The sequence below is a fragment of the Raphanus sativus genome, unplaced genomic scaffold (assembly GCF_000801105.2).
Source record: "Raphanus sativus cultivar WK10039 unplaced genomic scaffold, ASM80110v3 Scaffold0085, whole genome shotgun sequence".
NCBI lineage: Eukaryota > Viridiplantae > Streptophyta > Magnoliopsida > Brassicales > Brassicaceae > Raphanus > Raphanus sativus.
In genome coordinates, this window is record NW_026615407.1 from 8,409 (window position 1) to 20,384 (window position 11,976).

The window sequence follows — 11,976 nt, forward strand, 5'->3', positions numbered from 1 at the left end:
TGGCACCGACCCAAACTTCCATTGTGAGCTTTCACTAATTCCATAATTAGGTTGTTGGTGCGTTTGGCGTTACTCGAACCGAAGACATCACCCTTTAACAATCTACTCACATGAAAAGTTTTCACCAATTGAATTGCAGGACTGTGAGCCTAGGTCTACGGATGGGTAGGTTCACCGGACGGGTTGTCACAATATTACTATTTTCAAATGCAATGATTTTATAAATTACATGTTATAATTAATCAATTGTTTAAAACCGTCACATGTATTTGTTACTTCTTATTATATATATTTTTATTGTATTGCATTTAGTTATTAAACAAATATATATGCATGAAATAATATATTTAAAATTATTTTGTATTTAATTTATGCTAAATTCTAATCTATCCATTTTTTTAACACTGGAAAGATTATATATCATATAACATCCATAAGTTTACATCATATGGTAATCTTAGCCGGCGGACGGCAGATATGTCTCCTGAGACAGAAGCCCAAACAAGGGAAGCTTGATGAAAACACAGGACTAAATATAACATCACTTACATGGCTAACATAAGACTAGAAGAACCAAGGAAACCCAAAACTAAAACATAGGTCAATATCAAAATTAATATAGAATCAGACTTTAAGAAAGCAGACTTCATCAAATGATTGCTGAAAGAAATAAAGAGTGGACGCCAAATCTTGGCCAAACCACTAAAGATGTGCCCTTCCATAGTGAATAACCAAGGAATTTAGGAACAAAGAGCTTCATAGCCGGAAACTTTTTTTTTGGAAACGGCGTTATATAAGACGAAAAAGAAACGTCTAAAGAGCAGTTTCATGAAAATACCAGATCTCGATGTTGAGAGATGACAGAGCAAACACAGACCACACCAGTTACCTCCAGCCACAAACGATTGAGGAGAGAGGAAGATCGACCGGAGCAGACAAACCAGGATCTACGAAAGAGAAGCTTCTGCAAACTCGAGACCAAGACCAAATTATAGAGCAATCAGCACACTGTTAAAGAAGGGAGACCCCAAAATGGAACCACCGATCTACTGCATGCGCCCCAATCCGATTAAAACCCAAAGAGATCATCAAAATCCAAACCTCCAAACAGATCAAAACTAGACCTAGATCTAGAAAATCATTATGAGAGAAAATGAGAAATTGATGATCTACACAAAAAGAGTATAAAACAGAAATTTTAGAGATGCAACTCCGACTCCGGCTCTGTGTGAGCAACCGGAGTCGGTGAACAGCGACTAACAGATGGGAATCAAAAGAGACGAAAAATCGTATTTAGAGAGAGAAACTTTGATAGTCTGTGTGACATTTGGTTGAATCTGTTCTGATTTGTCCATCAAAGCTGATTTTGTTTTGCCAAAAAAGAGTTTAAGATCTATTAATAGTTAAGATATTATGTCATATTATTTTAGTTCAATATAATAATTTTATTTTAACATGATGATAATGATTATAATTTTCATTTTATAAACGATAACTTAACATATATATTTGCATAATAATAGTTCATTTCTAATTACAAATTAGTGAAAAATATTTACATAAAACTTTTGAAAATTGATATATTCTTAAAGTATTTTCAAAGATTTATTGGAATTTTTAAAATATAATATTTAAGTATATATATATATATATAATAATAAAAATACGTTGATAAGACGGGTTAACATTAGCAAATTATATAATTCATGTATAAAAATTAACATGTATTTCAATAAAGCTAATTATATAAAATCTTTGTAACTACTTTAGTCATGCTATCTTTTCATTTTAAATAAATATATAAAATTTATCAATTTAATATAAATTTATCTTAGCACAATATAATAAATTTCTTTTAATATGATTAAGCATGATTATTCATTGATAAAAATAGGATACCCCCTCCGTTTATTTTTGTAATATATTTTAGAAAAATGTTTTTGTTTCAATTTATATGATGTTAAGAATCTTTCTATGTAAAATTATTAAAATAATTGATTAAAATATCGAAAGTAATGTATAGTTTTTTTGTCTTATTTGTTCAGAACATCAATGATTAACTACTTTTTGTTATAATTAAGTGTTTTAATGAAGTAATTTTTTTCTTAATCTGTGTGTCATAAAACATCCAATAAAAAGAAATAGAGGTAGTATATCTTTATTTTTCATTTTTACACAATAATTGAAATATTATGTATAATAATATTTTAAAACTAATTGTTATATTATTGAAAATATTAAAATAATTTTTGAAAATTAAGATCTTGTTAAAATATTTTTATACAAATCTATTAGAATTTAATTTATATATATATTTATATATTAAATGAAAAGATATCAAACGATATTATGATTAAAGTTTTGAAAGATTCTATATATTATTAGTATTAATAAAATACATTTAGTAAATTTATAAATGATGGTCCAAATTTTTAAAAATTACACATGAAAAATCATGACTTCTATTTTTATAGATAAGATAGTGTTGAATCTCTTGTACATGATAACCTGTTTTATCACTTTTTCTGTTTTTTTTTTTGTCTTTCTTTCTTATTATGTATTATTTTTTGGATTTTTTTTTTCTGATTAACATGAGTGTCCCAAACTTATGGAATGATTCATACTGATTTCAGAAAAAATGTAGACCACAAATGAATTTTTCTCTCCAATATTTAAACAAAGGTCAGAGTATAATTCACATTCTTGTAGGTTCAAATATTTAATATCATAATTTTTTTCAAACGGAAGTCACTTTTTTCTTTTGTTCACCCAGACTGAAATCAGTTATTTTTACAGAATTCACCTACCAATACACACTTATGTGTAGGGTTGGATTGGGGGTCAAACCCACCATTTGTGCAGGATTGAATAAATATTAGTCTAGATCATTAATAAACACTCTGACCCATATGGCCCATAGACACTTAGGTTTCATTGTTAGTTGATTATTTATGGGCCATATGAGTCAGAATTTGTAAGAAAAAAATATTTTGTATATCAAACACACAAAAAACATTTTTTGGTCTAGATCATTAATTCTTGTTTTATGTGAGATAAATAAGTTAACGGTAAATTTTTTGATCCAAATATTATAAATTATTATATTTTATATTAAAATTAGGTATTAAATTTTGGTAAACTATTTCAAAATCCCTAAAGGCAAAAATCTTACAAAATCCTTGTTAGTTTATCATTTCAAAAAAAAAAAACTAAGATCTAAAAAATCAATTGTGTATTATTGGTAATAGAATTTTGGCTAACATATCAATACAAATGTTTGCAGATTTCGTCCTATGGGAGAAGATTACTGATTTGAAGCATATTTTCATGCTTTGATGATGTCATGTTGATTTAGTTTTATATTTGAGATATTGGTATTGAGAATGGTAATCACGGTCTCATGATGTCCTTCGAAAATTAGTTTCTTATAAGTTAAAAATCAAACGGCTTGTATTGCCCAAATTAGTGACGAAAACTCTGCCTTTTAGCAGTATATCTTCCTTCAATCTTACGTTCAAAAAAGAAAGGATAAATATAAGTCTTCAGAAAAGAAATCCAAATCCAAACAGAGTTTTATGAGTTGAATTATCAAATGGAAGCAAAACAAGTGAACAAGTAGTAGTGAAATAAATGCAAATGGAAGGAAAAAGGAAATGATCACTTGTGACCGGTGAGATGAACATCTTGAGGAAGAAGGGTGTAATCAATCTCAAGCTCCTCCAGAACTCGCTTGATAGCTATGAACAGCTCAGTTCTCCTGATATTTTTCTCTGCAAAATTCTGGAAGTTGATAGTGTGCTGGACTAGAACATTCATCTTCAATTTATTCACATTCTCGATTGCCTTCACCATCAACAGCGGTTCTGGATACCAATTATGTGGGTTCTGCACCAAGTATCTGATCCAATAAAAAAGCATAGCACTTATTCGCCAATACACAGTGATATGTGAATACTAAAGAGGTTTTGTTTTGCTTAATACTTACTCTCCAATTCTTTTCTTGAAAGTGGCTATTTTCGCAGCCGGTGTTGAAAATGCGATGGAGAGTTCTATAAAATCTCCCATATCTGGACTTCTGTAGAAATTGCTTATTGATTTCGTTATTAAAACCGCATTTGGATAGAAGACTTTCTCGTTGTCAATCTTGAGGAATACGGTAGTTAAAAGATGTATTTCTTCAACCAATAACTTCAAAAAAGAAATTCCAATAGGTTAGATGTGTTAATAGTGAACAAAAATAAAATAAAACCTCAAAAGTTATTTACCATTACACCATCGACAACACAACGGTCACCAACATCATAAGGGTGCATCACAAAAACAAACACAAATGACTCAAAGATGTTCTTGCAAGTGCTTCCAATCATAAAAGCAAGACCCACAAATTGTGAGGAGAAGACCAACAAAAACTTGGTCGATGCTATATCAAGAAGTATTAACCAAATGATGAAGGTGATGATGGTCAAGATTCCAGCTATTAGTTTGTCCACCTGCTTAACTGCTGTTTTTGTGTCATCCAGTGAATGTCCTAGAGCTTTCCGACTTGTGAAAACTTTAATCTGTTAAAGAAAATTGGGCAAAAATTTACACATATATAAAAATGTTCTACAAGTTCTCCAAATCAGGCATGGACACAAAAACAAAAGCTTGTTTTTATAACCATGGATCGCAACCGGCTTATAGCTTCTACAGCGACCAACATACAAAAATAAAGAACGCTTTATTTGAAAAAGGTGTTTTAAGAATGTTACCACCCATTCTGTAAAAGCTTTGCGCGTGATTTTTCCGGTTTCAGCACCTTCTATTAATGGAAGTAGAAGATCCACCTCTTGCTTTATCATGAACCTCAACAGATCATCTTCATTTATGTAACTGGAAAAAAAAATATCAAGTATGTTACATATGCACAATATGATTTAAGATGCAAACTAGAAGAAAGAAGAGTATATTATGACTACTCACTTGCGGTTAGGCTGAGCAACATTGTTGAAGATATCATAAGCAGCAGCCACAGCTTCCATCTCATTAGTTATCTCTTTATCAGTTTTCCCTTTCCTATTGATACACTCATCTAAAGTGTTTGATATGGTTGAGAGACCTGAAGCTCTCACAGCTTCAATCAAAACTCTCATTGCCAAAGCAGAAACCTTCTCTTGTTTCATCTTGTGAACTTTTCCCATGTCGAGCACTTTCTTCCCTTTCAATGATCCATCTTCGGTGCTCATGAAGCTAAGGTGTCCCCTCTTTGGCTTGCTCCCAACTCTCTCTGCCTCTTCTACAAGCGGAGGTCCCGAGAGGGTCTGGAGAACGTATTGGTGGAAGACAGACTCCTGAATTCTTTCAAAGAAGTTTCTGACGTTGAATTTTGAAGCAAGTACTTTCAAGGCAAAAGTCTTCACCAAGAAAAGGATTGACCCCACGAGTAAGGAAACAATAGTCCAAGTTATAAGGTCAAGAATTTTTTTGGTCTTACGTGAGTGTTTATCGTCTTCCTCGAACAGAAATATCCAAGAGACCAGAACCAGGCTGAACCAAATGAATACCTGAACATTCTTCTTCAAACCATGCACAAAGTACAATACCTTTTTCCGTAGGAGATAGTTCCTTTCTATGATGAAAACTGCTAAATGCATGAACCAGTTGGTCATGAACATGCCGCTTAGCGTCACCATCACAAATACACACCATTTCCAAATTTCCAGACCCCAAATCAAATGCTTGTTCACCTTATCAATGGTTAAACTCACAACCAAAGTGCATAAAATGGCAAAAAACACTGCCAATTCAAGCAAAGCTCGAAGTTTAATTCCACTTCGCTTCACTCGGTGTAGCTTAACCTTTTCGTAAATTTCCTCATTTTCATCTGTTTCCTCCTCATCAACTTCATTCAGTGCTGCTGCACCAACCCTAGAGGCTCCAACATTTTCCTCTACTATACTCTCATCGAATCGAAAAGAATGCTGTTTCTCAAACCTTGAATTAGGCTTAGAGTAAACTGACCTAGAAAACGATTTCCTCCGAGCTAGACCTTCATTGTTTGGACTCGGAAGTTTCCTATCTGTATCTGTTGAATGAGATGCTGCTCCTTCTCCTTTATCTGGAACATTGATAACAACTTCTCCTCCGGTTTTGCTTGTCTTCTCTGCCATCCCTAAAGTCACCCCCAGCCAATAAGTTTGCGATGAAATTTGACCTCAATGGCTCTCAAAATAGCACAAAATCTGGATCAAATCCTAAGAACACGACAATAGAAATGTACCAACAATGATAAGATGAATCATAAACTCTTACAAAAAAATAAAATGAGATTTTATTTTTCAGATTCTTGACACCGACTTTGAACTAATTTTCTTTTTTAAAACGACCAAACTGAGGAGCGTCTAGCTTTTAAAAAGAAAAACATAAGATGAAAACTAAAACGTTAAACCCTAAATCCAACACTGTTAAACATAGGTATGCAAGGTCGACCATTTGTTCGTACTTAATGAGTATCTATTCTATTAAAAAGTAAAAAATAATATTTGCCTATTTTTAAACGGCTTTTACATATTTTCATTCATTTTAAAACTAATTAATTCGACAATATTTATTGTAAAGTATAAAAAGTTAAAAACATAACTTACCTGTTATTAATTGTTTGATTACATCTCTTTATTCACTTTTCTTGACTACTTTATTAATTATATTTAGTATAATAATTAGACATCATTTATTTTACGTATTAACTATAATTATTTTACATGTTTGAATAAAATTGCTTCATTCTTAACAAATATTGAAAGCGGTTAACAAAAAGATTTTTATTTGTTTACATAATCAGTTAGACATGACATCCAAATACCTATTCGAGTACAATTTTTTTTTTGGATATCAGTTTTTAAGTTTTAAAATTAAACTCCATTCGGATATTACAAATTTGGACGGGTTTGAACCGGATCCTCACGGATCTGGATAGGTTCATAGAAACCTAAAAATATCTAAATAATTTATGTATTTAAAAATGTCATTAAACAATTTATTAAAAAAACTAAAAATCAAAATCCACGCTGACGGGTGAATGAAGCTTTAGTTAACTACTTAAGACAAACCTTTGAAACCTTACTATTTATTCTAAGAAAGCGGTAAGAAAGATCAAAAGTTTTCCAAAGCAAATATGCATGTTCACAGAAACAGAAAAAACTAAACAGGGCTACTGGTATCAGCTATACAAAACAATACTTTAGCTAGAAGAGCAAAACAATGCAGATGCTACAAGAGATTATAAGGGGTGACTACCAGAAAATAAACAAGAACTGCTAAAAAAAGAAGAGGTGATGGAAATACCTTTAAATCAGAAAGCCACGATGATAAAACAGAGCAGATATGGAACTTTATATATATCCTTATGCGGACCCAAAAAACCATTTTTTAAGAAACTTTAAAGAAAAAGAGAAAGGTGAAAGAGCAGAAGATCGTACAAGAACCCAAGCAAGGAATTATGTTAAAACTTTAGTCTAATTTAACTGCATTTTAGAAACCAAAAGAATTACAAAGTAGCCAAAAACAAATAGGCCTCAATTGAAAAATATATACACTAAATGACTTTACTATTTCTCTTGATTTGCATAATAACTTTGATGTTAACATGTATGTGTAAAATACAAACAAGTTGAGGAAACGTCACTAACAAGTTCTTGATCTAATGACTGTTGTATTTTTCGGTTGTGTTAGTCAGCAGTCAGTGGAAGGCGATGGTCTTTTATGCTCAACAACACAGGCTATGAGAATATTACCGTAACGCCCGGCTCCCCTGATGTCTGACCGAGGTTTCCGAACGAGTGTTATGGACACGTGTGTAAGAGACATAGAAAATATTTATTAGATACCCTATGAGTATGCACTAATGGCGATCCCTTAAGTGCTGTATATTAGCTAACCTTAATCTCTCTTGTAATCGGATATGTATGTACTTTTATTGTGAATAATAGAAGAAAAGCATTTCCCAAACGTAATATAGTATCAGAGACAGGACGAGCTTATGGTTTATAGGGTCTTTAGGCAAAATTCTTTTAGGCCCTTCAATTATTAAAAAAATTTATTTTAGCATGATTTTCTAAAAATTATAGTACATAAAATGTTATAAAATTTAAATATGAAAATATTTTAAATAATTTTTTAAAAAATACATGAATATTTATTTTTGTTTTTAAAATAATTTAATTTTTTCTTTAAATAAATAAAAAATAATTTTTTTAATTAGACCCTAATATCATGGATTCCGGGGCGGTCGCACTGCTCGCCCCCCTAACTGAGCCGCCACTGTCAGAGGTTTAGGCTCTCTTTTTTTTACGCCGTCTACTTCCTTCTCTCCTCTTTTCTGTTTCTCTGCAACTTGTTCTTCTCATCTCTCCTCTGTTTTCTCAATCTATCTAAAACTCTAAAATTTCTCTGCCATGTCTGATTCAACGCAAAAAGAACATCGGTTTTCAACACTCATGATCTGCAGAGCACGCTCCTCTCGGTCAATATGTGGAGTGTAACGAAACTTACCAACAAAAAATACTTAAAGTGGAGTTGACAGGTCCGTGCGTTACTTGAAGGTCACGAGCTACATAACTTCATCCAAGGAACCAACAATGCACCACCATCGACAATCATGCTTAACGGAGTCGCAGCTCCAAACCCGGTATATGCTCTGTGGCGACGCCAAGACAGTCTTCTGTACAGATCCATGAGTGGATCGATCTCTCTTCCGGTTCAGACAGTTGCTCAAGTGCAAACACCACAAAAGATGTTTGAACAACACTTGCAATGACCTTTGGTAATGCATCTCGTGGGCATATCAGGCAGCTTAAACTGAAAATTGAACGATGTGTCAAGGGAACAAAGACAGTCAGAGAGAAATCAAATCCAAAGCAGATTATCTTTCTCTTCTGGGAAAATCAGTGAACCATGAGGACCTTATTGAGCGCATCCTTATAGGTCTTAGTGAAACTACAAGCCAGAAGTCGATTCCATCCATGGATGTGATGTAACAATCTCCTACGCAGAACTTCATCAAAGGCTACTCAATCGAGAAGCTATTATCATGACCAGCGAGACAGCTCATATCACTCCGATTACAGCACATGCGACTGACACTCGCCACAATCAAAATCACAATCAACAATGGTGCAACAAAAATAACCAACCTTGCCACAATCAAAACAACAACCATGGAAACAGCAACAATCAGCAACGTTTATCCAAGCCGTCTCTAGGGCGATGCCAAGCATGTGGGATACAAGGCCACAGTGCCAAGTATTGCCCAGAATTTTGTACAGTAAGGGGATCTGCATCAGCACCACAGAATCAACAATGCAACAACAACTCGTGGAATAATGCTCAACAGATTCAACACCAGCACCCGAGTGATAATGCTCAACAGATTCAACACTGGCACCGAGTGCTAACCCTGCAATTGTGTCAAACTCCTTCAACCGGCTGCTAGAATCCGGTGCGTCGCACCATATGACCTTCAACCTTGCAAACTTGTCTAAGCACAAACCTTATCAAGGTGGTGATGGTGTCATGCTTGGGGATGGCTCTGGGTTACACATATCACATTCTGGTTTCCTATCTATTCCCTCTTACACTCGTCCATTCTTTTTAAATAAAGTCTTGTGTGTTCCTTCTCTTGAGAAAAAATTAATCTCTGTTTCAATTATGTATGACTATTTCTGTTACATTTACGCCAACGTCTTTCAAAGTGAGGGACTTGGAAACAGGGACACTTCGTAGCAAAGGGAAACCTAGAGATGGAACATACCAATGGCCAACCTCTACATCGAAACCTCCTTTACTTGCATTTGCATCAGCCGTGAAGACAACCTTGTCGGATTGGCATTCCCATTTGGGGCACCCAGTATTTCATATTCTCCAAAAACTAGTTTCTCAATTTCAGTTATGTATTGTTTCAAACGCTTTATTGGCTCAACCATGCAATGCTTGCTCGAGTAATAAAATGCATAAGTTACCTTTTCAAAATTCTAGTCTTTGATCTTCTGCGCCGTTAAACATAGTTTTTTCAGATGTGTGGACATCTCCCATACTTTCAACCGATGCTTTCAAATATTATGCTATTTTTGTCGATCATTTTCCGAGATACACTTGGCTGTATCCTTTAAAACTCAAATCTCAGGTCTTTGATGTGTTCACCCATTTTGAAGAATTGGTTGAAAATCAGTTTCAAACAAAGCTACGAACCTTATACACAGACAATGGGGGTGAATGTATTGGACTGCCACATTTTTTTGGCTCAACATGGCATCTCTCATATGACCAGTCCGCCGCATAAGCCTGAATACAACGGCATCACAGAACGTCGTCATAGACATTTTGTAGAAATGGGCCTTTCCCTACTGTCTCATGCATCGACTCTGAAGTCCTATTGGACGTATGCATTAACTGCGGTTTAGTTAATTAATAGAATGCCATCGTCAGTTTTAGAGTTCAAAACACCTTTTAAAAGTCTTAATGGGCATAGTCCATTTTCAGAAGCTTAGAGTTTTTGGGTGTTTGTGTTTCCCTTGGTTTCGACCTTACACGTCTCATAAGTTAGATGCCAAATCCACACCATGCGTGTTTCTCGGTTACTCTATTACGCAAAGTGCATATTTTTGTTTAGATCGCTCTACTTCTAAAATTTATACATCTAGACATGTAGTCTTCCATAAACAAGTTTTTTCTTTTTCATTACCTTCGCATATAGAATCAGATGTCACTGATGATATGGACATTACGACTTACTCTCCTGTCAAGATTTGCATGTTATTAACACTCCTGCAGGATCTGTCTCTACACCGCAAGAACCAGTCGTGCATACTACACTGGCTCCAGCTGAAACCTCATCTGCCGTGCCTGACACTCAGAACCCAAGTCCCACAATTATAAGTGCAACTGTGGTTCCACTGAATCCATCTTCATCCAACCTGCAGCAATCTCAGCCTGCTAGTGCTCCTCCTCCACCGGCCAGACAGAGCACTCGCCAATGGAAACCAGTCCAAAGATTGAATCTTCACACAAAAGTTGTTCAAGCAACAGAAACCCCACATACAACAGTCTCTCAGGCTCATAATATTTCTCACTGGCGGAAAGCGATGATCGACGAATATAATGCTCAAATTGGTAATCATACTTGGGATCTTGAGAACTTGACTGATGATACACGTTTAATGTTATAGGTTGCAAATGGATATTCAAAATAAATAAAATCTAGATGGGACGATTTCCAGATACAAAGCTCGACTCGTAGCGAAGTGACTCACACAAAACCAGGGATATACTACCATGACACCTTCAGTCAAATAGTCCAACAAGCAACCAACAGAATTGTCTTAAGAACTGGAGTCTCCTCAAACTGGCCTATTTGTTAACTCGATGTTAAGAATGCTTTACTCCAATGAACATTAAAGGATGAGGTCAATATGATACAAACACCAGGTTTTATCAACAAAGACAACCCCACTGCAGTCTGCAGACTTCGCAAAGCAATCTACGGAATCAAACAAGCTCTCCGAGCTTGGTATAAAGCTCAAAAAGTTTCTCCTTCATGCAGGATTCATCAACTCCTTAGCCGATGCATCATTATTCATCTACCGGAAACAGGGAGTTCCTATTGTTTATGTTGAAGATTTAATAGTCACAGGAAATAGTGCAACTCTTATGTCTCAGTTTATTGACTCTCCCTCACATAGATTTTCTCCAAAGATCTTGATGATTTGTCCTTCTTTCTTGACATAGAAGTTATGTGATCGTCTAAAGGCATGCTACTAACTTAAACTTGTTACATTGCATATTTGTTACATCAGACGAAAAATGGAGAATTTCAGACCGATAGTGGTGTCAATGTGCTCCTCTACGCACCAAACTCTATTTTCTGGAATTCCTCTTGCTTATCCAACAGAGTATCGAGCTGTCGTAGGAAGCCTTCAATATCTATCTCTCATCAAACCCGAC

General features: G+C 34.5%; 1 protein-coding gene and 1 long non-coding RNA gene across 2 annotated transcripts; both read right to left on the bottom strand.

Annotated features, from left to right (window-relative positions):
• Positions 1-597: 597 nt before the first annotated feature.
• On the bottom strand, positions 598-1,339 carry LOC130501044 (uncharacterized). Its single transcript, XR_008939470.1, has 2 exons — positions 839-1,339; positions 598-715 (listed from the first exon to the last, which is right to left on the bottom strand). It is a non-coding gene; the product is annotated as an uncharacterized LOC130501044 (long non-coding RNA).
• A 2,123-nt stretch (positions 1,340-3,462) lies between these two features.
• LOC130501047 (mechanosensitive ion channel protein 9-like) lies at positions 3,463-6,338 on the bottom strand. The gene is made up of 5 exons (XM_056995941.1): positions 4,963-6,338; positions 4,752-4,872; positions 4,266-4,559; positions 3,986-4,188; positions 3,463-3,898 (listed from the first exon to the last, which is right to left on the bottom strand). Exons 1-5 carry the CDS (start codon positions 6,147-6,149, stop codon positions 3,658-3,660), a joined length of 2,046 nt encoding a protein of 681 aa, XP_056851921.1. The 5' UTR covers positions 6,150-6,338; the 3' UTR covers positions 3,463-3,657.
• Between the last annotated feature and the right edge of the window lie 5,638 nt (positions 6,339-11,976).

Coding starts and splice junctions, on each gene's coding strand:
- LOC130501047 (XM_056995941.1), bottom strand. CDS start 6,149: ATGGCAGAGAAGACAAGCAAAACCGGAGGAGAAGTTGTTATCAATGTT. Junction 4,560..4,751: donor AAGCTTTTACAGAATGGGTG/GTAACATTCTTA, acceptor TTTCTTTAACAG/ATTAAAGTTTTCACAAGTCG. Junction 4,189..4,265: donor GTGTTGTCGATGGTGTAATG/GTAAATAACTTT, acceptor TCTTTTTTGAAG/TTATTGGTTGAAGAAATACA.